Source organism: Erinaceus europaeus, chromosome 14, assembly GCF_950295315.1.
Source record: "Erinaceus europaeus chromosome 14, mEriEur2.1, whole genome shotgun sequence".
NCBI classification, from domain to species: domain Eukaryota; kingdom Metazoa; phylum Chordata; class Mammalia; order Eulipotyphla; family Erinaceidae; genus Erinaceus; species Erinaceus europaeus.
Genome location: NC_080175.1, coordinates 274,207 through 300,641, shown reverse-complemented (window position 1 = coordinate 300,641; position 26,435 = coordinate 274,207). Strand labels below are relative to the sequence as shown.

The window sequence follows — 26,435 nt, the reverse complement described above, 5'->3', positions numbered from 1 at the left end:
AACGACGGCAACAACAATAACAACGGTAAACAACAAGGGCAGCAAAAGGGAAAAAATAGCTCCCAGCAGCAGTGGATTCATAGTGCCGGCACCGAGCCCAGCCAGCAATAACCCTGGAGGCAAAAAAAAGAATAAGGGGGTCAGGGAGGTGGCGCGCCTGGCTGCAGGGACAGAGCTTCGTGAGTCCTGACGCAGCGCTGTAAGTGTCACTCTCCCTCTCAGTTTCTCTCCGTCTCTAACCAATAAGTAAGTAGTTTCTGAAGGAGAGCACACACACACACACACACACACACACACACACACACACACACACACACACACACACCACTGGGTACAGTGGTGTCAATGTGCAGGCACTAAGTCCGGCAAATAACATGGCGGCAAAGGTGTGTTTTGCTCCAAAGTAGGACCTAAAATTCCCCTACACCCTTATCTTCTGGTTAATAGAAGTTAAAAGAGGTCAAAACAGTTCAAGCTTATTCAGCGGGGAAGCAATTACAGAAGCCAGACCTTCCACCTTCTGCAACCCACAATGACCCTGAGTCCTCCCAGAGGGTTAAAGAATAGGAAACCTGGGAGTCGGGCGGTAGCGCAGCGGGTTGAGCTCATGTGGTGCGAAGCGCAAGGACCAGCGTAAGGATCCTGGTTCAAGTCCCCAGCTCCCCAACTGCAGAGGAGTCGCTTCACAGGCGGTGAAGCAGGTCAGCAGGTGTCTGTCTTTCTCTCCCCGTCTTCCCCTCCTCTCTCCATTTCTCTCTGTCCTATCCAACAACGACATCATCAATAACCACAACAATGTTAAAAACATGGGCAACAAAAGGGAAAATAAATTAGTTAATTTAAAAAAAAAAAAGAATAGTGCTCAACAACTTGTTTGGCTTCGTATGTTAACTCTCTTTTCAGCCACCAGGGTCCAGATGTCATCAGGATGCCGGCCAGGCTTCCCTGGACTGAAGACCCCACCAATGCGTCCTGGAGCTCAGCTTCCCCAGAGCCCCACCCTACTAGGGAAAGAGAGAGGCAGACTGGGAGTATGGACCGACCAGTCAACGCCCATGTTCAGCGAGGAAGCAATTACAGAAGCCAGACCTTCCACCTTCTGCAACCCACAGTGACCCTGGGTCCATGCTCCCAGAGGGATAGAGAGTGGGAAAGCTATCGGGGAGGGGGTGGGATATGGAGATTGGGTGGCGGGAATTGTGTGTACCCCTTTTACCCTATGGTTTTGTTAATTTATCCTCTCTTAAATAAAAAATAAATAAAAAAAAATCAGTAACATAAAAAAAAAGAACAGGAAAGCTGTCAGGGGAGGGGATGGTTTATGGAGCTCTGGTGGTGGGATTGTGTGGAGTTGTGCCCCTCTTGTCCTATGGCTTTGTCAGTGTTTCACATATATATATATATATATATATATATATATATATATATATATATATGTATGTATGTATGTATGTATGTATATGTATATGTATATGTATATGTATATATATAAATAAAAAACAGTTCAAGCTAATTAAAAGCCAGGAATTACTTAAAAATATGCTGGGAGCCAAAACCTTAGCTAAGTCTCTCACATAACCGGTGAACGGACATTCTGATCATTGGAACTGCGATTACCATCTAACTGTTTGGAAAGTTGCTCACCCGCCTCCCTCCCCCCACTACCTTAGCAGAACTTCCTCATGGTGTGTGCTTAAAATGCGGCTGTACAATAAAATTTTCAGAGCTTGATCAGAAACCTGTCTTGCTCTCGCTCTTCGTGTCTCTTGTCCCCTCCATTCTCTCGCCCCCTACCCTAGGTTTCCGTCGGTAACCCCGCAGGCCGGGGCAAAAATAGGTAGAAAGGCAGGCTGTATGTTACATGTACTTTATCACAATAAAACCCTCGCTGAGCAGGGAGCAGGCGCACATGTGACAGGACTGGCAGCCAGTCCAGCTCTGTGGACGTGGGTACAGGGCCGTCTCCATGAAGAGAAAGCGCCTCTGAGTGCTGGTGTACGCACAGGAAGCCCCAGTGAGGAGAGGTCATTCAAGGACTCATTTATTTGCATGATTTTCACTTGTGACAGACCATCCAAGGTCTTGTGGTTAAGAAAGGCAGACTGTGGCTTCAGTCTGTTATGCTGACCAGTGTGGGGAGAGTCCCAGGGTCACTCGGCAGCTGCACTCACCCGCTGGCCACACGGGGCATGTGGTCTGCAGTCAGCCCCTGGCATGAGACCTCACGGTGCCTGGAGCTGCCTCATGTGGACCCTTCCAGCAAGGACCCTCTGCTTCTGAAGAGCTCAGTGCCTGTCTTCCCTCCGTGACTGAGGCTCTCAGGACGAGGCAGCCAGCTCACTGGTCTCTGAAGTTGGCTTTTCTCTTCTCCACAAACGCAGTCATCCCTTCTTTCCGGTCATCCTGGAGGAGGGAAGCAAAGTGGACAGTCACACGATCTGCCTGTGATCTGGGCCCAGATGCTGGGGCTGTCTGCACTCCCTGGGGGAGGAGACTGAGTTCCCTGGCCTAGAAGGCCTGTCCTGTGAATGGGGATTCACCCTGGGCAGCACTAAGGAATCACCAGCTCGTGTGTGAATGAACAGTATTATCCTGGGCTGAGCAGTCACCAGTCAGGCGCCACCTCCCCGTGTGCACGTGTCCCTGCACATCCTCAAGGGCTGACCGTTATTAACTGTCAGAAGGTTTCCTGTATGCTACTAGCAGAAATCCCAGGAGATGTTGGCTGGGCTGAGCCACGCCTTCAGTAAGGGTGCAGCCAGCAGGGGAGGTGCTGGAATGACTGCGCTAAAGGTGGAGCAGCAGGGGAGATGCCATAATGACTGCGCTAAAGGTGCAGCAGCAGGGGAGATGCCGTAGTGACTGCGCTAAAGGTGCAGCCTGCAGGGGAGATGCCGTAGTGACTGTGCTAAAGGTGCAGCAGCAGGGGAGATGCCGTAGTGACTGTGCTAAAGGTGCAGCAGCAGGGGAGATGCCGTAGTGACTGTGCTAAAGGTGCAGCAGCAGGGGAGATGCTGTAATGACTGTGCTAAAGGTGCAGCAGCAGGGGAGATGCCGTAGTGACTGCGCTAAAGGTGCAGCCAGCAGGGGAGATGCCGTAGTGACTGCGCTAAAGGTGCAGCAGCAGGGGAGACGATGTAATGACTGTGCTAAAGGTGCAGCAGCAGGGGAGATGCTGTAGTGACTGCGCTAAAGGTGCAGCCTGCAGGGGAGATGCTGTAATGACTGCGCTAAAGGTGCTGCTTGCAGGGGAGATGCTGTAATGACTGCGCTAAAGGTGCAGCCAGCAGGGGAGATGCCATAATGACTGCACTAAAGGTGCAGCCAGCAGGGGAGATGCTGTAGTGAGTGCTCTAAAGGTGCAGCAGCAGGGGAGATGCCGTAGTGACTGCGCTAAAGGTGCAGCAGCAGGGGAGATGCTGTAGTGAGTGCGCTAAAGGTGCAGCCTGCAGGGGAGATGCCATAGTGACTGCGCTAAAGGTGCAGCCATCCGGGGAGATGCTGTAGTGAGTGCGCTAAAGGTGCAGCAGCAGGGGAGATGCTGTAGTGAGTGCGCTAAAGGTGCAGCAGCAGGGGAGATGATGTAATGACTGTGCTAAAGGTGCAGCAGCAGGGTAGATGCTGTAATGACTGTGCTAAAGGTGCAGCAGCAGGGGAGATGCCGTAGTGACTGCGTTAAAGGTGCAGCAGCAGGGGAGATGCTGTAATGACTGTGCTAAAGGTGCAGCAGCAGGGGAGATGCTGTAATGACTGTGCTAAAGGTGCAGCAGCAGGGGAGATGCTGTAATGACTGTGCTAAAGGTGCAGCAGCAGGGGAGATGCTGTAATGACTGCGCTAAAGGTGCAGCAGCAGGGGAGATGCCGTAGTGACTGCGCTAAAGGTGCAGCAGCAGGGGAGATGATGTAATGACTGCGCTAAAGGTGCAGCAGCAGGGGAGATGCTGTAATGACTGCGCTAAAGGTGCAGCAGCAGGGGAGATGCCGTAGTGACTGCGCTAAAGGTGCAGCCTGCAGGGGGAGATGCTGTACAGCAAGTAACACGGTAAAAACCTCCCAACTTTGTGACCTTGTACACACTCACTTTATTTACTTATTTCTCTGTTTTATGGTGTGCTGGGGATTAAACCTGGGACTATGGAGCCTCAGGCATGAGAGTCTCTTTGCATAGCCATCATGCTACCTATCCCCACTTTTTATTACTTTTTTTTTTGAGACTTAAAATTTTAAAAAATATTTATTTATCCCCTTTTGTTGCCCTTGTTATTTTTATTATTGTAGTTATTATTATTGTTATTGATGTCGTTGTTGTTGGATAGGACAGAGAGAAATGGAGAGGAGGGGAAGACAGAGAGGGGGAGAGAAAGACAGACACCTGCAGACCTGCTTCACCACTTGTGAAGCGATCCCCCTGCAGGTGGGGAGCCGGGGGCTCAAACCGGGATCCTTACACCGGTCCTTGTGCTTCATACCACCTGCGCTTAACCCGCTGAGCTACTGCCCAAGTCCTGCCATTTTTTCTTTTCTATTTTATTTGATAGGACAGAGAAACTGAGAGGAGAGGATGAAACAGAGGAAGAGACACCTGCAGACCTGCTTCACCGCTCATGAAGCTTTCCCCCGGCAGGTGGGGAGGAGGGGCTTGAACCTGGGCCCTTGTGCACGGTGGTATGTGTGTGTAACTGGTGCACCACCGGCTGGCCCCACACTGACTTTATTTGCTAAAACCAGTGCTGCCTGACAGAGGCAGGCAACTCTGCAACAAGCCTGAGCAGAAAGCAGAGGGTCAAGTGAGGCTGAGGAGCTGCAGTGACACGGGCCAGGACACGCGAGGCCCCCAGGTGCTACTCACCGTGGCAAAGGTTGAGTAGAAGAGCTTCTTCTCCAACTTGTTCCCCTCTGTGAGCGTCATCTCAAAAGCTGGAAAAGGGAAGGCTGACATGAGGAGCTGGCTTGCTGGAGGTGGCAGTGTGGAGCCGGCCCCTACTCTGCTCCACGGTCATCTACCACGTGGCTTCTGCGTCCTGCCTGCTGGCCTCCTTTCAAATGCTCTGCCCAGCACAGGCCATGGGCAAGGCCTTCTGAGGGTTCCCAAACGCCCAGCACAGGTGCCCCCAGAAGTCAGAGGCGTGGGGAACTGGGCAGCAGCCCCAGCTCCAGATCTGGGGCTCGGGTGGCTCAGCAGTGAGGCCCCGTGTTCTATCCCCAGCACTGCACAGGGGCAACAGGATAAAGCCAGTCCTTGCTCTGCTAAGCTTGGGGTGGAGCTTCCTGGGCTCAGTCTCCCACTTACTCAAAGATAAAGACTGGGCTGGGAAGGTGGTTTAGAGACCGTGTTCAGCCTCTGGCACTGCATTAAAAGAGGGCCTGAGGGGCTGGGTGGTGGCGCACCTGGCTGAGGGCACATGTTACAGTGAACAAGGACCCGGGCTCCAGCCCCCAGAATCATCCTCCGCAGGGGAAAGCTTCATGAGGGGTGAAGCAGGGCTGCAGGTGTCTCTCCCTCGTCTCTTTCCCTCTTGATTTCTGGCTGTCTCTATTCAGTAAGTAAAGATAATAAAAAAGGGGGACTGAGCCGCCTACAAAATCCCACGGGAAAGGGTAAACTGGTAACAGTCAGAGGCGAGAACACAGCCAGAGGAATTCTAGGTAGAAAGGATGCCATCACCTGGCCCTCCAGCAAGGTGGGCACGCCCAGTCCTGTTCCGTGCAAGGTATCGGCTCTGCCCTCGAGGGCTGCTGAGTCTGGCAGGCGCTGCCTGCTTCCCTGGCAATCCCTGACTGAGAGGAAAGGGCTGGCCGGCAGGGGCGCCGTCCACCCCAGGCTCAGGGTCCCCCACTGCACCACTGAACACAAGGGCATCGTTGCTCTGAACTCAGACAGTAGGTCATGCCATCAAAACTCCAGCAAGCCCGAGGGGTGGAAAGTCAGTATGCCCACTGGCAGTACAGACCAGGAAGGGCCCAGCTGAGAGTCCAGCCTGGTGCTGGAGGCTGCGGCAGAAGAGCGAGTCTGAGGACCGGGCCCCTGAGGTCACCGCCTTCTCAGGGGCCACCCCTTCACCTCAGCAACACTCATGGCTTCCTGTCCACTGTCTGTGTGAGCAGCTGGAAACTAGGCCTCTGCAGAGAGCCAGAGCCAAGTATCAGGACCCTGACAGGTCTGTCCTGGATGGGCTAAGACCACAGTGTCCAAACCAGAGCGACACTCTGGCCTCACCTCTGCTTCTGTGCGGCCCGGTGCCCTCTCCTCCCAGCAGAACCCTTACCTGCATTCACAGATTCCTTGGCCATCGCTGCTACGATTTTTGAATTACTGGCGATCTTTTCTGCACACTGGATGGCTTCTTCGACCAGTTTCTCAACAGGAAAAATTTTGCTCACAAGGCCTGAAACACAAGAAGGCAGGAAATATGTGGAGATGGCAGTGGCTGTGTCTCCTTCAAATGCAGAGGCTCTGTGCGCACATGGGGTTTCCCGGCCTAAGGGGCTGAGTCCACGCAGGGCAGGCCCATGCCCTCTGTGGGTGCTGGGTTTAGGAACAGGCTCGCTCCTCTCCAGCCAGCGTGTGTTCTCTTACTTCTCGCTCACAATCTCAGAGCCCTAAGGGCATCTGCACCCACCACCCACGGGAGCCCTGGGTGCCTACCCACCCACTTGGCTCCCCGGGGCTGTGCTGGGAGCATCTTGGCCCGCACCTGCTTGCTTGGCATCCTGGGCTGAGATGCGGTCCCCCGTGAGGACCATCTCCATGGCCAGGGACTTCCCAACGGCGCGGGTCAGTCTCTGAGTGCCCCCTGCACCTGCGGGGGCAGAGGGCTGTGGTCACCGCAGGCCCACACCAGTGCGAGCAGGGTCCACAGACCCCGTGCTGTGTGGATGTGCCGTGGGTGGGGAGAATCTGGGAGGGGCCCAGAGGCCTGGAAAGCAGGGTGGGGCTCCTTCCCAAGTTCAGGCCTTCGCACCCGAATCTTCCCCTCAGTCTAGTCACGTGCCCCACACTCTCCCTGCTACATTCCAGAAGGTTCCGGAGCTCCTTGCATCAGCACTGCCCATGTGGGAGTCAGACTGGACACACCGGGGTCTGAGCTGAACAGCCTGACGCGGCCTGCTCCCTCGGGCTCCATGATGACAGCAGGCCTGATGCAGGCAGTTCTGAACCCTGCCCTCCCCACGCTGTGCACAGCCCCACGGACTGCTCGCCACCACTACCAACTTGTGCCAGCTCACCTGTGTGGAGGTGGAATGCCCACCGGAGGAGGAGTGCAGGGGCACCCAAGGGAGCTCCCCGCTGGTAGGGTCCAGCACCGGGTGGGAAGAGCCAGCAGCCAGCAGTGCTCACAGAGGCCCCTCAGCTAGGCCCCAGATACCCTCCCTGGGACGGACCAAGGCAGCACCGTCGCCGACCACTTGCTGGGGGAGGCCAGGACCCGGCTACGGAGACGAGTGGACAGCCCCCTGGCCAAGTCTCGGTGCTGGGCCTCGGTCACAGTTCTGTTGAGCTCTGGCCCGACAGGGGCTTGCCAGGATGGGCTGATGAGGATGCATCAGCCGGGCTCGGGGAGCTGGCGTGTCCATGGGGACTTGGTGGCTGTCTGCACAGCCGGTGCCATACATGGACAGGGCTTTGGAGTCACCTGGGAACTTGTGCTGGACAGAGCACCTGGCACGTTACCTGGGATGGTTCCCAGCAAGATCTCTGGCTGTGCAAACTGGGCTTTCTCTCCAGCATAGATGATGTCACACATCATGGCGAGCTCACAGCCCCCACCAAGCTGCAACGAGAGGCGTTAGGGAGGCCCCTCAGAAACACACTGCTGGGGGGACCTGCTCCAGGAGGGAGACACACCCAGACTGCGACACAACTGACACAGAAGTGCAGATGTCAAGAGAAAGGCGGAGCCTAGGCGGTGGCGCACCTGGTTGCAGTGCACAAGGACCGGGTTTGAGGCCCTGGTCCCCACCTGCAGGAGAAAGCTTCACGAGTGGTGACGGAGGGAGGGCTGCAGGGGTCTCTCTCCCTCTCAATTAAAGAAATAAACAGGGTCGGGGAGGGGAGGCAGGAGCGGTTAGCTCCAGGACCACTGGGCCTGGCTCACCCTTGTCTCCCTCTGCAGGGCTCACAGGGGCCCTGTGGGCGCGGGGCTACGTGAGTGGGAAGGTGTCGGGCACTAAGCCAGCCCCCCCATCCTGCACTGCTGACACTATGACCTATTTACATCATCTTTGTTTTGCCTGAAAGATCCCCACCCATTGATCTATCTTCTTTCTACCTCAAGACCTGCCCTGCCTGCAGGGTAACATTAATCCCACTAAAACCATCGCAACAGTTGCTAAGGAAGCTTCCACCTTCCCAGCATGCCTTTTGTCTTTCTCCATCCCCCTTACTAGCCGTTTCCATTTCCGGTTTTATCCTATAAAAGCCACTTCTGTTTCTGGTTTCTCTCTCTCCCACGTCCCTACCTAGAGGAGGTCAGGCGTACAGACCAGACAGACGCCGGCCATTGCGGTATTGGCTCCACGTGGCCTAACCCGCTGCGCTCACGCCCAACTCTGGGGCTCCCGCGTGAGTAAAGATTTGTATTGCTACCAAGAGCTTGGTTCCTGGGTCGTCGTCTCTCTCTCACCTGCGAAGCTAGCCCAGCAGGAAGGGCAGTGCCCTGCACCCCGCAGCAAGGGGAGCCTGTACAGGTGCAGGGGTGGGGAAGTCCTCATGGGAAAGCCCAACATGCATCTGGACCCGGGCAGAGGGAGAGCCTCCTGGGCAGTGGGGACGGGCAGGGGCGCCGACAGAGGAATCCAGAAGCCGAGATCAGAGCCCACACTGCACTCACTGCGTAGCCGTTGACCGCGGCAATGACCGGCTTCCTGACCCGGGCCAGGCGATCCCAGTGGCTCAGGAAGGAGCCGGAGTAACAGTCCTGGAACTTTCGGTTCTGCATTTCCTTGATGTCGGCTCCAGCTGGGGGCGACAGTGAAGCTCCAGTTAGCCCAGCAGAGGCCCCGCTATTGCGTGTGGCCCACCCCCAGCAGGTGCCAAGGGCCCACTGTGTGCAGCAGCCTCTCAAGGGCACCCAGGTGAGGGTGATGCACCATGACAGGCAGCATTCACAGGTGATAAAGGGGCCTCAGATGGCGCAGACAGCCAGTTTTTTATTCTGTAATGCACCTTCCTGGGTCAGGCCTGACTGCTGGGACTACCGCCACAGGGCCAGATGGTCAGGTCTCGTGCCAACCTCCACGTGGCCCCGGCATGCCGTTTACCGCCACGACCTGGCCTTGGACCTGTCTTTCAACATTCCCTGGCAGTCGCCCAGTGGCTGCCGAGGCCCTCTGCGATCTCACTAAAAACCACAAGGGCCCGCCCAGCCCTAACAGTGGCGACGACGGGCTGAGACTGAAGGACAGCACAGGACGGGAGAGGCTCGGGGGACGCAGAGGCCGGGCTGAGCTCAGTACCCGGAGGACCTGATCGCCAGGGCCCAGACGACCCTCGTCTCCCCGCACTGGCGGCAGACCAGTGCGCACACCCGCTGGAGGCTCTGGGCCCACGGCCACACCTGCAAACGCCTTCTCCCCGCCCGTGAGCACGATAGCCCCCACGCCCGGGTCTTCCTCAAAGGTGTCCAGCGCCTGGTTGAGCTCTGTGATCAGCCCACTGCAGAGTGCGTTGAGCGCTTTGGGGCGGTTCAAGCGGATCAGGCCCACGCTGCTGTTCTCGCCCTTCTTCTCCGTGATGATGTACTGGAACCCGGCACCTTGAGAGGAAGCAGAAGGGGTTTTCCAGCGGCCCAGGAAGCAGGGCGGTGGGAAGGCCTGGGAGTGGGCAGCTCAGAGTCCGAAGCCGGATTCCCAGCAGCGGATGTGCCAAGGTGGGGCTCAGGCGCTCAGGCGTCAACACGTCCGAGAAAGGTGGGGGCGCCACCCACAGGCATCAAACCGGAGGGAGGCACACACTTGACTTGCGGGTGCCGCCCGTGCTGGGTGAGCGCGCAGCCCCTCCCTGCTCCCAGGGGCTCGGCCGCCTGAAGGCACAGCGCCTGGAGTGTGGAGCCCCAGCCCGCCGTGCCCGAGCGCTGCCCTGGCTCTGACTCGCCGACACGTAAAACCTTAAAATTTCCCGAGTTCGAGCCCCAGCAGCACATGTGCCAGAGTGACGTCTGGTTCTTTCTCTCTCCTCCCATCTTTCTCACGAATAAATAAAATCTTTTGAGCCGCAGCACGGCTCTCCTCCTCGGCCTCTGGTCAGCACCAGGCAGCGGGCAGGCCGCCCGGGGCTGGACGTCAGAGGCAGCGGCGGCGCAGGGGGCGAGTGGAGACCCACCCCGCTGGGGCGCCGTCTGGCTGCCACCCCGTTCCTGGGGCCCAGGCTGCCACTCTGCGGGTGGAGGGAGACCAGAGGCCCCGCACGGGAGCCCTGGCGGGGGCGGGTCTGGGGGGCGCCGGGTGGGGGGCAGCGTCTGGGCCCGCTGGGGGCACTGCGGGAGCAAACAGAGCCAGGGGCCTGCGGGGCCCCCTGCTTCCGACCAGACTAGAGGTCCTGCAGGCTGGGGGCTCATGCCCAGGGTCCTGTGGTCAGCGGGGTGGGTGACACGGGAGCCCGGAGGTCAGCGGGGTGGGTGACACGGGAGCCTGGTGGTCAGTGGGGTGGGTGACACTGGGGAGCCCAGAGGTCAGCGGGGTGGGTGACACTGAGTAGCCCGGAGGTCAGCGGGGTGGGTGACACTGAGTAGCCCGGTGGTCAGCGGGTGGGTGACACGGGAGCCCGGTGGTCAGCGGGTGGGTGACACTGAGTAGCCCGGAGGTCAGCGGGTGGGTGACACTGAGTAGCCCGGTGGTCAGCGGGGTGGGTGACACTGGGGAGCCCGGAGGTCAGCGGGGTGGGTGACACTGGGTAGCCCGGTGGTCAGCGGGGTGGGTGACACGGGAGCCTGGTGGTCAGCGGGTGGGTGACACTGAGTAGCCCGGTGGTCAGCGGGGTGGGTGACACTGGGGAGCCCGGTGGTCAGTGGGGTGGGTGACACTGAGTAGCCCGGAGGTCAGCGGGTGGGTGACACTGGGGAGCCCGGAGGTCAGCGGGTGGGTGACACTGGGGAGCCCGGTGGTCAGCGGGGTGGGTGACACTGAGTAGCCCGGTGGTCAGCGGGGTGGGTGACACTGAGTAGCCCGGTGGTCAGCGGGGTGGGTGACACTGAGTAGCCCGGTGGTCAGCGGGGTGGGTGACACGGGAGCCCGGTGGTCAGCGGGTGGGTGACACTGAGTAGCCCGGAGGTCAGCGGGGTGGGTGACACTGAGTAGCCCGGAGGTCAGCGGGGTGGGTGACACTGGGGAGCCCGGAGGTCAGCGGGTGGGTGACACTGGGGAGCCCGGAGGTCAGCGGGTGGGTGACACTGGGGAGCCCGGAGGTCAGCGGGTGGGTGACACTGGGGAGCCCGGAGGTCAGCGGGTGGGTGACACTGAGTAGCCCGGTGGTCAGCGGGGTGGGTGACACTGGGGAGCCCGGTGGTCAGTGGGGTGGGTGACACTGAGTAGCCCGGAGGTCAGCGGGTGGGTGACACTGAGTAGCCCGGTGGTCAGCGGGGTGGGTGACACGGGAGCCCGGTGGTCAGCGGGTGGGTGACACTGAGTAGCCCGGAGGTCAGCGGGTGGGTGACACTGAGTAGCCCGGTGGTCAGCGGGGTGGGTGACACTGGGGAGCCCGGTGGTCAGCGGGGTGGGTGACACTGGGGAGCCCGGAGGTCAGCGGGGTGGGTGACACTGGGTAGCCCGGTGGTCAGCGGGGTGGGTGACACGGGAGCCCGGTGGTCAGCGGGTGGGTGACACTGAGTAGCCCGGTGGTCAGCGGGGTGGGTGACACTGGGGAGCCCGGTGGTCAGTGGGGTGGGTGACACTGAGTAGCCCGGAGGTCAGCGGGTGGGTGACACTGGGGAGCCCGGAGGTCAGCGGGTGGGTGACACTGAGTAGCCCGGTGGTCAGCGGGGTGGGTGACACGGGAGCCCGGTGGTCAGCGGGTGGGTGACACTGAGTAGCCCGGTGGTCAGCGGGGTGGGTGACACTGAGTAGCCCGGTGGTCAGTGGGGTGGGTGACACTGGGGAGCCCGGTGGTCAGCGGGTGGGTGACACTGAGTAGCCCGGTGGTCAGTGGGGTGGGTGACACTGGGGAGCCCGGTGGTCAGCGGGTGGGTGACACTGAGTAGCCCGGTGGTCAGCGGGGTGGGTGACACGGGAGCCCGGTGGTCAGCGGGGTGGGTGACACTGAGTAGCCCGGTGGTCAGCGGGGTGGGTGACACTGGGGAGCCCGGAGGTCAGCGGGTGGGTGACACTGGGGAGCCCGGAGGTCAGCGGGTGGGTGACACTGGGGAGCCCGGAGGTCAGCGGGTGGGTGACACTGGGGAGCCCGGAGGTCAGCGGGTGGGTGACACTGGGGAGCCCGGAGGTCAGCGGGTGGGTGACACTGGGGAGCCCGGAGGTCAGCGGGTGGGTGACACTGGGGAGCCCGGAGGTCAGCGGGTGGGTGACACTGGTCCCGGGGCCCGGCGCGCCTGGCCTCGCACACCGTCCCCGCTCTCACCCGAGGTGAAGGTGCGCGGCGCGGGCCGGGCGGGCGGAGCTCGCAGCAGGCGGCAGGCGCCGGGCAGCAGGAGGCGAACGGCGGCCATGGCGGCGGGAGACGCGTCCGGACCCGGAGCGGCCCCCTGACGCTCCAATCGGCGTCCGCATCGGCCACCGGAAGTCTCGCGAGACCTGACGGAACGGAGAAGGCGGAGCCGACAGCGAAGGGGCGTGACCACGCCAGGTGGTCTGCGGAAGGGGCGGGGCCGGCGCCGGAAGGGGCGGGGCGGCGCGGCGCGGGGGGCGGGGCGTGGCGGCCGCCGCTGTCCAGTCGGCCCAGCGCGGTGTCCTGGCTGCGCCTCGGGCCTCTCTGCCTGGGACCCGCAGCTTCGGGCAGGGCCTGCGCGCCGTCCTCCGTCGAGTGACCCGGTAGCGGGGCGCAGCCTCCACACCGTCCGCACCCACCTGGTTCCTCCGCCGGCCGAGCGCGTCCGGGTCGCCAGGGCGGGGCCGTCCGTCCGTCCGTCCGTCTGCGGCGCCCGCTGGCCGTGGAGCGCTGCCTTCCTTGCGGCCGGCCCCGGGTTCGGGCTCTCAGGCCCCCCGAGTGCAGCCTGATGGGCCCTGCTCCAGCGCTCAGTTTCTCTCTGCCCCATCAAAGTGAGAGAGAGAAAAAGGGAAAACAGTTTCCACCCGAAGTGGTGGATCACAGTGCTGACACCAAGGCCTGGCGGCAATAAAAAATGTTTAAGAAATGCCCGGGGGCCGCGCGGTGGCGCACCGGGTCACGGGAGCGTGGTAGGAAGCCCAAGGATCCTCACAAGGACCCCAGATCGAGCCCCGGCTCCCCACCTGCAGGGCCGTCGCTTCCAACGCGGTGAAGCAGGGCTTCAAGTGTCTGTCTCTCTCTCTCCCTCTCTGTCTTCCCTTCTCAATTTCTCTCTTTCCTATCCAAAAAATTGAAAAAATGGCCGCAGGAGCAGTGGATTCAGTGCAGGTATTGAGCCCCGGCAATAACCTGGAGACAAAGAAAAAAAAAACCAGTGGTGATGGCTATACAGTTTTGCAAATAGACTTTAAACTATTAAACAACATAATTTCTGTCTTCCTATTATATTTTAAAATTTATTAATTAAAATGTTTTTTGCCTCCAGGGTTATTGCTGTAGTTCAGTGCCTGCACTATGAATCCACTGCTCCTGGAGGCTATTCCCACCCCCCCCTTTTTTGGTTCTTGTTGTATAGGACAGAGAAATTAAGAGAGGAAGGGAAGACAGAGAGAGAAGGACAGACACCTGCAGACCTGCTTCACCGCTTGGGAAACAACCCCCTGCAGGTGGGGAGCTGGGGCTCGAACCGGGATCCTTGTGCTTTGTGCTGTGCATGGAAACCAGTGTGCTATTGCCTGGCCCCCCATTTATTTATTTTATGTATTGTACTTACTTATTTATTTATTTATTTATTTACCAGAGCACTGCTTACCTCTGGCTTATGGTGGTACTGGGGAACCGAACCTGGGACTTTGAAGCCTCAGGAATGAGTGTCTTTTTGCATAACCTTTATGCTCTCTCCCCAGTCTACTTCCTCTCCTTTTAGACGCTTGTTTCATATGAGAGTTGAGAGAGAGCAAAGCCAGAGAACAGCTCTGGCACACGGGGCGCCAGGACTGACCCACAGTCTCAGGCGTACCCATGCAGCGCTCACCAGCTGAGCAACTGCAACTGTGGGTGGGTGAAGAGAAGGCGTGCAAGTCGTGGCCAACAGAGCTGCTCGCACACAATGTCCCACGTGGCCTGGGAGGTGGCACCATGCCTTAGAAGCTGGAGACTTGAATTTGATTCCCAGCACTGCCTGTGCCACAGTGATACTGTTTCTCTCTCCCACACATGCCAGTAAAAAATCTTAGAAACAAATAAGATGAAATGATCCAGCTGATTGGGTAAAGACCTTTGTGCAGTGTCAGAAGAGGCCCCGCAGGCCAGGCCAGGCTGGGAACCAGCTACTGGAGACACAGCGACCTGTGTGCGGGGCTGCGGTGGCCTCAGTGCAGAGCAGTCACTGGCCACCACACTTTCCTTCCGAGCAGGGGACAGGGCCGACAGAGGCCACGCCGGGTGCAGCGGGGGACGGGGCCGACAGCGGCCACGCCGGGTGCAGCGGGGGACGGGGCCGACAGCGGCCACCCGGGTGCAGCGGGGGACGGGGCCGACAGAGGCCACGCCGGGTGCAGCGGGGGACGGGGCCGACAGCGGCCACGCCGGGTGCAGCGGGGGACGGGCCGACAGCGGCCACGCCGGGTGCAGCGGGGGACGGGGCCGACAGCGGCCACGCCGGGTGCAGCGGGGGACGGGCCGACAGCGGCCAGGCCGGGTGCAGCGGGGGACGGGACGGGGCGACAGCGGCCAGGCCGGGTGCAGCGGGGGACGGGACGGGCCGACAGCGGCCACGCCGGGTGCAGCGGGGGACGGGACGGGCCGACAGCGGCCACGCCGGGTGCAGCGGGGGACGGGACGGGCCGACAGCGGCCACGCCGGGTGCAGCGGGGGACGGGGCGACAGCGGCCACGCCGGGTGCAGCGGGGGACGGGGCGACAGCGGCCACGCCGGGTGCAGCGGGGGACGGGACGGGCCGACAGCGGCCACGCCGGGTGCAGCGGGGGACGGGACGGGCCGACAGCGGCCACGCCGGGTGCAGCGGGGGACGGGGCGACAGCGGCCACGCCGGGTGCAGCGGGGGACGGGGCGACAGCGGCCACGCCGGGTGCAGCGGGGGACGGGACGGGCCGACAGCGGCCACGCCGGGTGCAGCGGGGGACGGGGCGACAGCGGCCACGCCGGGTGCAGCGGGGGACAGGACCCTCCTCTGCGCCCGGCCCGGCCGAGCTGCCTCTTCCTGCTGCGATGCTCCCTGGCTGTAGAGTTGGAGAATCTGCTTGTGTGGCTTCAGCCTTTGCCCGGTCGCTCCGGCACGTGTGGCCAGGTGAAAGAGGCCGGGGCGCCACCCACGGTCTGAGGACAGGTGCCTGGCCCACTGGTCCCTGCCCTGTGTGGGCTTCCTCCAGACCCCAGAACGGCCTGGCTGCCCTGTACCAGGGATGGTCAGGGTGGACCCCTGCGCTCTGCCAATAGGCCCTGCCACCCCCTTTCCTCCTGGTTCTTCACGAGGCGACAGCAGGCTGGGGAAACGTGCTGTGCAGGAGCGGAGGTCGGAATTCTGGGTGCCCGGGTGGGTGGGGGCAGCCTGTCCCCCCAGGGCGGCACCTCCGGGCCGCTAGGCCCCTCCCGCCCCAGCCCAGCCTCGCCCCGCCCCTTCAGCCCGCCCGCCCCATCTCTGGACCCTCCCAACCCAGCGGCCGCACCCCCAAGTCCTCCCGGCCCCCCCTCCCGGCCCCGCCCCTTTCCGAAGCTGCCCTGGACCCTTCCCTTCGCCACTTGGCCCCGCCCCTCCCCGCCCCTCCTTTCCGACCTTCTTCGTGGCCCCACCCCTCCACTTGGCCCCGCCCCTCCCCGCCCACCCCGCCCCTTTCAGACCTTCTTGGTCCCGCCTTCGACACTTGGCCACGCCCCTCCCCGCCCGCCCCGTTCCGACCTTCTTCGTGGCCCCTCCCCGCCACTTGGCCCCGCCCCTCCCGCCCCTTTCCCGTCCTTCTTCGTGGCCCCGCCCCCTCCGCTTGGCCCCTCCCCGTCCTTCTCCTTCGTGGCCCCGCCACTTGGCCCCGCCCCTCCCGCCCCTTTCCCGTCCTTCTTCGTGGCCCCGCCCCGACCCTTTCCGACCTTCTTCGAGGCCCCGCCCCCTCCGCTTGGCCCCTCCCCGTCCTTCTCCTTCGTGGCCCCGCCCCGCCCCTTGGCCACGCCCCTCCACGCCCCGCTCCCGCCCGCCCCTTTCCGACCTTCTCCTTCGTGCCCCCCTTCCCCCCCAGCCGCTTGGCCCCGCCCCACCCCGTCCTTCTCCTTCGTGGCCCCGCCCCCGCCACTTGGCCCCGCCCCAGACCGCCCCTCCCCTGTCCCTTTCCGTCCTTCTCCTTCGTGGCCCCGCCTCCGACACTGGACCCCGCCCCCCGGCCCGCCCCATCCCGACCTTCTTCGTGGCCCCGCCCCCGTCTCTTGGCCCCGCCCCTCCCGCTCCCGCCCCGCCCCTCCCCTCCTCTGGAGCCTGGTGGTATGGAGACGCGCACGCGGCGGGTGCTGGTGGTGGGCGGCGGGCTGGCGGGGCTGGGGGCGGCCCAGCGGCTGAGCACCCACCCCGGCCGCGTCCACCTGCGGGTGCTGGAGGCCACGGCGCGCGCGGGGGGCCGCGTCCAGTCCGAGCGCAACTTCGGTAACCGCCCGGTCTCGGGTCACTTTCCCGGGACACCCTTCCGGCCCCTCCCGGGACACCTCTCCGCTCCCGGGGTCCCTGAGCCCCTCCGGGACACCCTCCCGGGTCACCCTCCGGCCCCTTCTGCCCCATCCCGGGACACCCTCCCGGGACACCTCTCCGCTCCCGGGGTCCCTGAGCCCCTCCCGGGACACCTGGGCCCCTCCGGAACCCCCACTGGAGCCCCTGCGGGGTCCCTTCCTGGAATCCATACCGTGTCCCTTCCTGGGAGCCCAGACCACCTTCCTGGGAGCCCAGACCGCCTTCCTGGGAGCCCAGACCACCTTCCTGGGAGCCCAGACCACCTTCCTGGGAGCCCAGACCCCTTCCTGGGAGCCCAGACCGCCTTCCTGGGAGCCCAGACCACCTTCCTGGGAGCCCAGACCACCTTCCTGGGAGCTCAGACCGCCTCCTGGGAGCCCAGACCACCTTCCTGGGAGCCCAGGCCACCTTCCTGGGAGCCCAGGCCCCTTCCTGGGAGCCCAGACCCCTTCCTGGGAGCCCAGGCCCCTTCCTGGGAGCCCAGACCCCTTCCTGGGAGCCCAGACCCCTTCCTGGGAGCCCAGACCACCTTCCTGGGAGCCCAGACCACCTTCCTGGGAGCTCAGACCCCTTCCTGGGAGCCCAGACCACCTCCTGGGAGCCCAGACCCCTTCCTGGGAGCTCAGACCACCTTCCTGGGAGCCCAGACCCCTTCCTGGGAGCTCAGACCACCTTCCTGGGAGCCCAGACCACCTCCTGGGAGCCCAGACCCCTTCCTGGGAGCCCAGACCACCTTCCTGGGAGCCCAGACCCCTTCCTGGGAGCCCAGACCACCTCCTGGGAGCCCAGACCACCTTCCTGGGAGCCCAGACCCCTTCCTGGGAGCCCAGACCACCTCCTGGGAGCCCAGACCACCTTCCTGGGAGCCCAGACCCCTTCCTGGGAGCCCAGACCACCTTCCTGGGAGCCCAGACCGCCTTCCTGGGAGCCCAGACCACCTTCCTGGGAGCCCAGACCACCTTCCTGGGAGCCCAGACCCCTTCCTGGGAGCCCAGACCACCTCCTGGGAGCCCAGACCACCTTCCTGGGAGCCCAGACCCCTTCCTGGGAGCTCAGACCACCTTCCTGGGAGCCCAGACCACCTCCTGGGAGCCCAGACCGCCTTCCTGGGAGCCCAGACCCCTTCCTGGGAGCCCAGACCCCTTCCTGGGAGCCCAGACCACCTCCTGGGAGCCCAGACCACCTCCTGGGAGCCCAGACCCCTTCCTGGGAGCCCAGACCACCTTCCTGGGAGCCCAGACCACCTTCCTGGGAGCCCAGACCCCTTCCTGGGAGCCCAGACCGCCTTCCTGGCGCTTCCGGGGTGCGCTCCCCGCCCAGCCCCAGCCATTGCACTGCCTGTCATGGCCCCACTGCCCGGGTGGCCCCCACCCGGCCGCGCCCTGCAGGGTGGCCCCCAGCCAGCTGACTCCCATAGAGCCTGGGCCACACCAGGCCCGGCCCCCACCCTGCCCGGCCCCCACTGCCAGGCCCCCACCCTGCCCGGCCCCCACTGCCCGGCGCCCCATTGCCCGGCCCCCACTCTGCCCGGCCCCCACCCTGCCCGGCCCCCACTGCCAGGGCCCCACCCTGCCCGGCCCCCACTGCCCGGCCCCCACTGCCAGGCCCCCACCCTGCCCGGCCCCCACTGCCAGGGCCCCACCCTGCCCGGCCCCCACTGCCCGGCGCCCCATTGCCCGGCCCCCACTCTGCCCGGCCCCCACTGCCAGGCCCCCACCCTGCCCGGCCCCCACTGCCAGGGCCCCACCCTGCCCGGTCCCCACTGCCCGGCCCCCACTGGAAGCCTTCTCCACCCTGTTGAGCCGCCCTGCCCTGTTCAGCTAAAGTCCACTGTGCACTGAGACTGCAGCCAGGCCCCACCTGGAGGACTCTGCACTGCCCCAGACCTCTTCTGCCTGCCTCCGTGTGGCCCCTGAAGCCAGTGCGCAGACCCCACCCTAGGGGCCATCGGTCACCCAGCACCTCCCTGAGCTTTGTCTCAGGGAGCCATCTGTCCCCTCAGGTGCTGTGCTGGAGGTGGGTGCCCACTGGATCCACGGGCCCTCGCCGGGCAACCCCGTCTTCCAGCTGGCTGCCCGGTATGGGCTGCTGGAGGAGCGGGCGCTGTCGGAGGAGAACCAGCGGGTGAACACAGGAGGCCACGTGGGGCTGCCCTCCGTGTCCTACTGCTCTGGCCGCCGGCTGAGCCCTGAGCTGGTGGCAGAGATGGTCGAGCTCTTCTACAGCCTCCTGGACCAGACCCGGGAGTTCCAGCGGGTGGCCAAGCCTCCTGCGTCCAGCGTCGGGCAGTTCCTCAGGATGGAGCTGGGCCGGCGGGTGGCCAGCTGGACAGACGGCCCGGAGACCCAGCAGCTCAAGCTGGCCATCCTCAGCAACCTGCTTCACGTGGAGTGCTGCGTCAGCGGGACCCATAGCATGGACCTGGTGGCCCTCACAGCCTTTGGAGAGTACACCGTGCTGCCTGGGCTGGACTGCACCCTGCCCGGGTACCGCGCCCTGCAGCCCTGCAGCCCTGCTCTGCCCACACTGAGACCCCTACCCACAGCCTCGCCCACACCCGGTGCCCCTCCCTGGCCTCAGGCTGGGGTTTGGCAGGCCTAGGGAGACAGCCGGGTGGAGGTGAGAGGCTGCGTGTGCCCTTCAGGGAGCTTGGCCCTTTGCTTGGCTCTGCCCGTTAAGGAAGAGGGCGTCACATCCAGAGAGGAGGGCGGGAAAAGGAAGTGCACCAGGGACTGAGAGGTTCACGCAAGGCCTGCCCCGTGGTGGGCAGCTCACCCCGGGAGGGTCCTCAGCACCACCCCACCCGTGGATGGGCCTGCCTGCTGTGTGGCCTGGTCCGAGTCACCAGCCTTGTTCTGAGCAGCCTGGGCCCTCGGACACTCAGCCTCCACTCCTCAACGCAGTGCTAGTGTTTCTGTGGTGACCCTAAACCACCCTGGCCCCTGGGGAGTGGTGTTGGGGCCAGCAGGGACCGCCACGTCATGTCCACTCCCTTCTGTCCTAGGGGCTACCAAGGACTCACGGACCGCCTGGCGGCCTCCCTGCCAGAAGACACGCTGGTCCTCAACAAGCCCGTGAAGTCCATCCGCTGGAAGGGGACCTTTGAGGATGCCGGCTCTCCGGGGGACACCTTTCCTGTGCTGGTGGAGTGTGAGGACGGGGACTGCTTCCCGGCACACCACGTCCTGGTCACCGTGCCCCTGGGTGAGGCCCCGGCCAGAGCAGTCAGTGCCTGAGTTGTGGCGTCTGTCTGCTGCCTCACAGTCTGTGGGATGCAGCCTGGCTGCCAGGCTCAGTAGCTTCTGGTGGAAGCACCTGGCTTTGCTCTCTGTCAGCTCGGTGCTTTGGGTCCTGCATGGAGTCACCTGGCTTCATGTTGTATAAGCCTGGCGCTCTGGGGTCGTTTCAGAGTGAGAAGGGTGTAGGGCTCCTGGGAGGGATTCAGAGCCTTGGCTCTGGCTGTGGGGGGAAGGCACGTGTGTCTGGTTCTAGTGGGTTCTGGACCCCATGCTTCCTAGAAGCGGCCCTGGATGCTTGGCCCCGGAGGACACAGTCAGTGTGGAGGCCTTTTCTGTCTGTCTGTGGCCCTGGGTCGAGCCGAGAGCTCCAGGGTCTGTCACGGTGGAGCCTTCCTTGAGTGCTGGGATTTCTTTCTTTCTTTTTTAATGTTTAGTTTACTTTGTAGAGAGAGAGAGAAAGAGAGGAGAGAGGAGAGGAGACAGACACATACTCCAGAGCCCTGCTCAGCTCTGGCTGACGGTGCTGGGGATTGAACCGGAACTCAGACCCTCAGGCAGGAGCGTCTTCTGCAGACTCTGCTGTCTCCCCAGCCCTCTAGGATTTCTTTCTTTGTTGTTTTTGCCACTAGCATTACTGTGTTTCTGACTCCAGCATCCTGGGTGGTGGTTTGATCTTTTGTTTTGATAGAGGGTGAGATAAGGAGAGACAGCGGTTCAACGACTCACGACCGCCCCCCTCCCCCCATAGGGATGGGGACTTGGGTCTGCGTCCTTGCCGTGGCAACTCGTGCTCTACCGGGCGTACCGCCTGGCCCCAATTCCAGGCATTCTTTTTTTTTTTAAATTATTATATTTATTTATTTTCCCTTTTGTTGACCTTTTTTTATTGTTGTAGTTATTGTTGTTATTGACGTCGTTGTTGTTGGATAGGACAGAGAGAAATGGAGAGAGGAGGGGAAGACAGAGAGGAGGAGAGAAAGACAGACACCTGCAGACCTGCTTCACCGCCTGTGAAAGCGACTCCCCTGCAGTTGGGAAGCCGGGGGCTCGAACCAGGATCCTTACGCCGGTCCTTGTGCTTTGCGCCACCTGCGCTTAGCCCACTGTGCTACTGCCCGACTCCCGTTTCCAGGCTTTCTTAAGGAACGTCTGGACTCCTTCTTCGATCCCCCGCTGCCCCGGGAGAAGGCCGAGGCCGTACAGAGAATGGGCTTTGGCACCAACAACAAGATCTTCCTGGCCTTTGAGGAGCCATTCTGGGAGCCGGGCTGCCGGCACATCCAGGTGGTGTGGGAGGATGCGTCCCCCCTGCGGGACCCAGAGCCTGCCCCCACCCACGACACGTGGGCCAGGAAGCTCATCGGCTTCTGGGTGCTGCCTGCCTCAGGGTAAGTGCGCCCCCGGGCTCCTGGCTGGGTGGCAGCTGGGCCCTTGTGCAGGGTGTGGCTCCCATGGGCCTGGCTGCCCCGAGCTGAGGGTCCAGCGGCCAGCACTGTTCCCCAGGTCTGCCCACGTGCTGTGCGGATTCATCGCTGGCCAGGAGTCTGAGTTCATGGAGACGCTGCTGGATGAGGAGGTGCTCCAGACCCTGACCCGGGTGCTGCGTGAGGTCACCGGTGCGCCTGCTCCCACCCCCATCCTCCGTGGGCCGCCCCTGCCCCCACTGCAGACCCCAGCTCCCCACCCAGGCCCTTCCTCCAGGGGCTCCCCCTGCACCCTCCCCATGTCCTTCAGGGGCTGAGTAGTGGGCCACAGACCAGGGGGTGGTGGCTCCTCTGGGGCTCCCCCTCTGGTCACTGAGTTCTCACCTCTGCAGAGCTGACTTCTCACTTCCACATCTGTTTCTGTAAGACTCACTGCTAGAGCACTTTTTTTTTTAATATTTATTTCATTTATTTATTCCCTTTTGCTGCCCTTGGTGTTGTATTGTTGTAGTTATTATTGTTGTTGTCGTTGTTGGATAGGACAGAGAGAAATGGAGAGAGGAGGGGAAGACAGAGAGGGGGAGAGACAGACAGACACCTGCAGACCTGCTTCACCGCCTGTGAAGCGACTCCCCTGCAGGTGGGGAGCCGGGGGCTCAAACCGGGATCCTTACGCCGGTCCCTGTGCTTTGCGCCACCTGCGCTTAACCCGCTGCGCCACCGCCCAACTCCTGGCTTTCTTCTTTTACGGCTTTGTAGACTTTCAGTTCAAGGACACTGTGCAAGGCCATAACATTATTGGAGTGTAGTTCCACAGTGTGCCCAGCACCACAGTGCTACCCACTCACTCAGTGTTCTCACAGAGCACGGGCTCCACGCAGCCCCCCCAGCGGTGCCAGGGCTCAGACCCAAGCCTTCACCCTCCTAAAGCCTGCGGGTGGGCACTGGGCTTCCACTGTCAGTCTTTTCCTGAAGACTCTCCTCCGATCTGTGGGGGGGGGGGCAAAGGGATGGAACCCAGGGCCTGGAATCTGCCGGCTCACCTGCGTCTCTGCCTCAGGGAACCCCCAGCTGCCGGCCCCCCGGCGCGTCCTGCGGTCCCGCTGGCATAGCGCCCCCTACACCAGGGGCTCCTACAGCTACGTGGCAGTGGGCAGCTCTGGCGACGACATTGATCTGCTGGCCCAGCCCCTGCCCACAGATGGTGAAGACCCCCAGGTAGGAGGCGTGGGTGAGGGTGTCGGGGCTGCAGCAGGACAGGCTGGGGGCTGACTCCCGCACAGTTAGTCTTTCTGAAATTGAAAACAGTGCTTAGCATTCGTCCACTCACCAGCACCACCAGGCTCCTTCACTGCCCGAGCCAACACTTAGATCCACAGGGGCCAGGTGAGGGCCCACCTGGTGCTCCAGCTCCCTCCAGCACTGTGCCAGGGCCTTGGGCTACACACATGGCCAGGCAGGAAGCCGTGGGTGAGCCCTCTCAGTCCCAAGAGGAGTTTCACAGGCAGGTTCTATATTCTGCCCCTGTGCAGGAGTATTTGCATGTGACACTCCCCCCTTCTCTCTCTCTCTCTCTCTCTTTCACACACACACACACACACACACACACACACACACCTAGAGCCTCAGAATCGCACAGCGCTGCCAAACTAAATGGAGATGAGACCTGCACTACAGCTGCAGAGCTGCTCCCTGTGTCCAGCTGATGACGCAGGTCCTCTTCTTAGTTTTTAACTTTTTTTTTTTGCATTTTATCTCTTCTTTAATTTTTAACATTGTATTTATTATTGGATAGAGACAGAAATTGAGAGGGGAGGAGGAGATAGAGGGAGAGAGACAGACACCCGCAGCCCTGCTTCACTACTTGGGAAGCTTCCCCCTGCAGGTGGGGAGTCGGGGAGGGCTTGAACCCGGGTCTTTGTGCCCTGTGACGTGCGCTCAGTCAGGTGTGCCACTGCCTGGCCTTTATTTAGTTATTGATTTATTTCGTCACCAGAGTTACTGCTGGGGCTTGGTGCCTACACAAAAAAATGCACCATTCCTGGTGACCATTTTTTCCCTTTTCCTTTTTTGTTAAAGACAGAGAGAAGGGGGGCCAGGTGGTGGCGCACCTGGTTGAGCGCACATGTTACAGTGTGCAAGGACCCAGGTTTGAGCCCCCGGTCCCCACCTGCAGGGGGAAACTTCACAAGTGAGAAGCAGCGCTGCAGGCGTCTCTCTCCCACTCTGTCACCTCCTTCCCTCTCAATTTCTGACTGACTTATCCAACAAATAAAGATTTAAAAAAAAAAAAAAGAGAAATGGGTGGGGCAGAGACACTGGCAGTCCTGCTCCACTGCTAATGAAACTTCTTCCCTGCAGATGGGGACCGGGTTCTTGAACCTGGGTCCTCTCACATGGTGACAAGTACCCTCTACTGGGTGTGCTACCACCTGGCCCGCTTATTTCTGAATTTTATTATTTGTTAAGAGGGGGTAGAGAGAGAACAAGAACTCATGCCTCACTCGGGTAGGAATAGAGTCCCACACTTGAGAGTCCAACATCTTATCAGCTGCACCACCTTCTCCCCATTGCAAACCCTCTTGTGAAAAATGATGATTTCTATGAGAAGAGGGTGGGGGAGACAGCATAACGGTTATGCAAACAGCTTTCATGTGGGGGTTGGGCACGTGGCGTGAAGCACAAGGTCCGGCGTAAGGATCCCGGTTCGAGTCCCCGGCTCCCCACCTGCAGGGAGTCGCTTCGTGGGCGGTGAAGCAGGTCTGTGGGTGTCTGTCTTTCTCTCCCCTTGTCTGTCTTCCCCTCCTCTTCATTTCTCTCTGTCCTATCCAACAACGAACAACATCAACAATGGCAATAATAATAACCACAACGAGGGCAACAAAAGGGGGGAAAATGGCCTCCAGGAGCGGTGGATTCATGGTGCAGGCACCGAGCCCAGCAATAACCCTGGAGGGGGAAAAAAAAGGCTTGCTTTCATGTCTGAAATTCCAACATCCCAGGTTCAGTCCCCGGCACCACCACAACTAGAGCGAGTAGGGCTCTCTGTCACTAGTGAAATAAAGCAAAATAAAATATTGAGAGAGAGAGAGAGACGCCAAAGTCCTGTGCAGTTATGGTGTGAGTGCTGGGGTAGAAGCCGGGCTCTATGGCATGTCCTGTGCTCTGCTGCTGTGCTGTCTCCCTGGGCCTGGGTGACCGGTCTCGGCCTCCTGTGTCGCTGTGTCACCTGTCCTGCTGCCCTGTAAGAAGCCTGTCATGGCACACAGGTGACCTTCTGCCATCCCATCCTGTGGCCAGCCTGGACATGCCTTTGCCCCTGCAGGGGTGACACGGAGGGATACCAGCTGCCCCTACCGCATCTGGGGTGACGATCCCAGAGCAAGGGTGCCGTCTCGGGCTGGGCGCCATCCGCAGAGCTGAGTGTCCACAGCCCGCTGCCCTCTTCCTGCAGCTCATGACTTCCTTTCTGGGGTGTTGGGGTGGAAGGAGCCAGGCTGCCCCCAGCCTGACGCCACCAACACCTGCCCTAGAGTGGTCACATCTGCAGCTTGCTTTTCTTTCTCTGTTTGGCCCTCACATTGTCTGTTTCCTTCCTAATTTCCACCTCTGGTGTCTTTCTCCTTGTGTCTGGGAGGTGTCTGCAGAATTACTGAGGTTTACGTCTTGGGAGCATGTGCTGTCCTGCCCTCCCCTGACTGGGTCAGCCAGGAAGCCTCGGGAAACACTTAGCACCCGTCTCTGTGCTACCCAGGTCTTGTTTGCAGGGGAAGCCACACACCGGACGTTCTACTCCACCACACACGGGGCTCTACTGTCTGGCTGGAGGGAGGCTGACCGGCTCGCTGCTCTGTGGGATGCACAGACGGCCGGAAGTGCTGAGATGGCTGTTGCTCCCACGAGGGAGGTGGAGACCGTCCCGCTCACTCAGTGACTTGCAGCCTAGCTGGACACTTGGGCTGACAGTGACTTCCTCCTTCCTGGGTAGCCAGAGGTCGTCTGTCACTGTCCTGTGGTCTCTGAGGCAAGAACCTGCTGATGGCGCAAATAAAGTGTTAGTGCCTGCCTGCCGCCCCTGTGCCTCAGTGTCTGTCTCTCCCTCCCTCCCCTGGCTGTCACTGGGCCGTGTGGCCCCAAATGGCCTCCCCCCATCCTTCCTAGTCCCCAGAGTTGTTCTTGATATGTCCAGGTGTCCCCGAATGCCATCCCTGTTCACCAGTGGGTGGCCAGAAGAAGGCTAGCACGGGGAGGGGGGCCTGGTGTGGAGATAACTGAGCAGGGGGAATAGTGTGAGGATAACTGAGCAGGGGACTAGTGTGAGGATAACTGAGCAGGGGACTAGTGTGAGCATAACTGAGCAGGGGACTAGTGTGAGGATAACTGAGCAGGGGACTAGTGTGAGGATAACTGAGCAGGGGACTAGTGTGAGGATAACTGAGCAGGGGACTAGTGTGAGGATAACTGAGCAGGGGACTAGTGTGAGCATAACTGAGCAGGGGACTAGTGTGAGGATAACTGAGCAGGGGACTAGTGTGAGGATAACTGAGCAGGGGGACTAGTGTGAGGATAACTGAGCAGGGGGACTAGTGTGAGGAAAACTGAGCAGGGGACTAGTGTGAGGATAACCGAGCAGGGGACTAGTATGAGGATAACTGAGCAGGGGACTAGTGTGAGCATAACTGAGCAGGGGGACTAGTGTGAGGATAACCGAGCAGGGGCTAGTGTGAGGATAACTGAGCAGGGGACTAGTGTGAGGATAACTGAGCAGGTGGAGTAATGTGAGGATAACTGAGCAGGGGGACTAGTGTGAGGATAACTGAGCAGGGGAC

At 61.3% G+C, this 26,435-nt stretch overlaps 2 protein-coding genes across 3 annotated transcripts; one reads left to right on the top strand and one right to left on the bottom strand.

Annotated features, from left to right (window-relative positions):
* Positions 1 to 2,025: 2,025 nt before the first annotated feature.
* ECHS1 (enoyl-CoA hydratase, short chain 1) lies at positions 2,026 to 12,724 on the bottom strand. The gene is made up of 8 exons (XM_007533694.3): positions 12,569 to 12,724; positions 9,558 to 9,755; positions 8,832 to 8,959; positions 7,673 to 7,772; positions 6,696 to 6,800; positions 6,267 to 6,386; positions 4,850 to 4,917; positions 2,026 to 2,403 (listed from the first exon to the last, which is right to left on the bottom strand). The coding sequence occupies exons 1-8, from the start codon at positions 12,654 to 12,656 to the stop codon at positions 2,338 to 2,340; spliced, it is 873 nt and encodes a 290-aa protein (XP_007533756.1). The 5' UTR covers positions 12,657 to 12,724; the 3' UTR covers positions 2,026 to 2,337.
* Positions 12,725 to 16,668: 3,944 nt separating this feature from the next.
* On the top strand, positions 16,669 to 25,673 carry PAOX (polyamine oxidase). Of its 2 annotated transcripts, none has more exons than XM_060171023.1 (7): positions 16,669 to 16,862; positions 18,946 to 19,429; positions 19,948 to 20,147; positions 21,315 to 21,570; positions 21,686 to 21,798; positions 22,667 to 22,824; positions 25,361 to 25,673. In XM_060171023.1, exons 1-7 carry the CDS (start codon positions 16,706 to 16,708, stop codon positions 25,538 to 25,540), a joined length of 1,548 nt encoding a protein of 515 aa, XP_060027006.1. In that variant the 5' UTR covers positions 16,669 to 16,705; the 3' UTR covers positions 25,541 to 25,673. The 2 variants fall into 2 exon arrangements, with proteins under 2 accessions (XP_060027006.1, XP_060027007.1); XM_060171024.1 differs by lacking the exon at positions 25,361 to 25,673 and adding an exon at positions 24,932 to 25,323.
* The last annotated feature ends 762 nt before the right edge of the window (positions 25,674 to 26,435 follow it).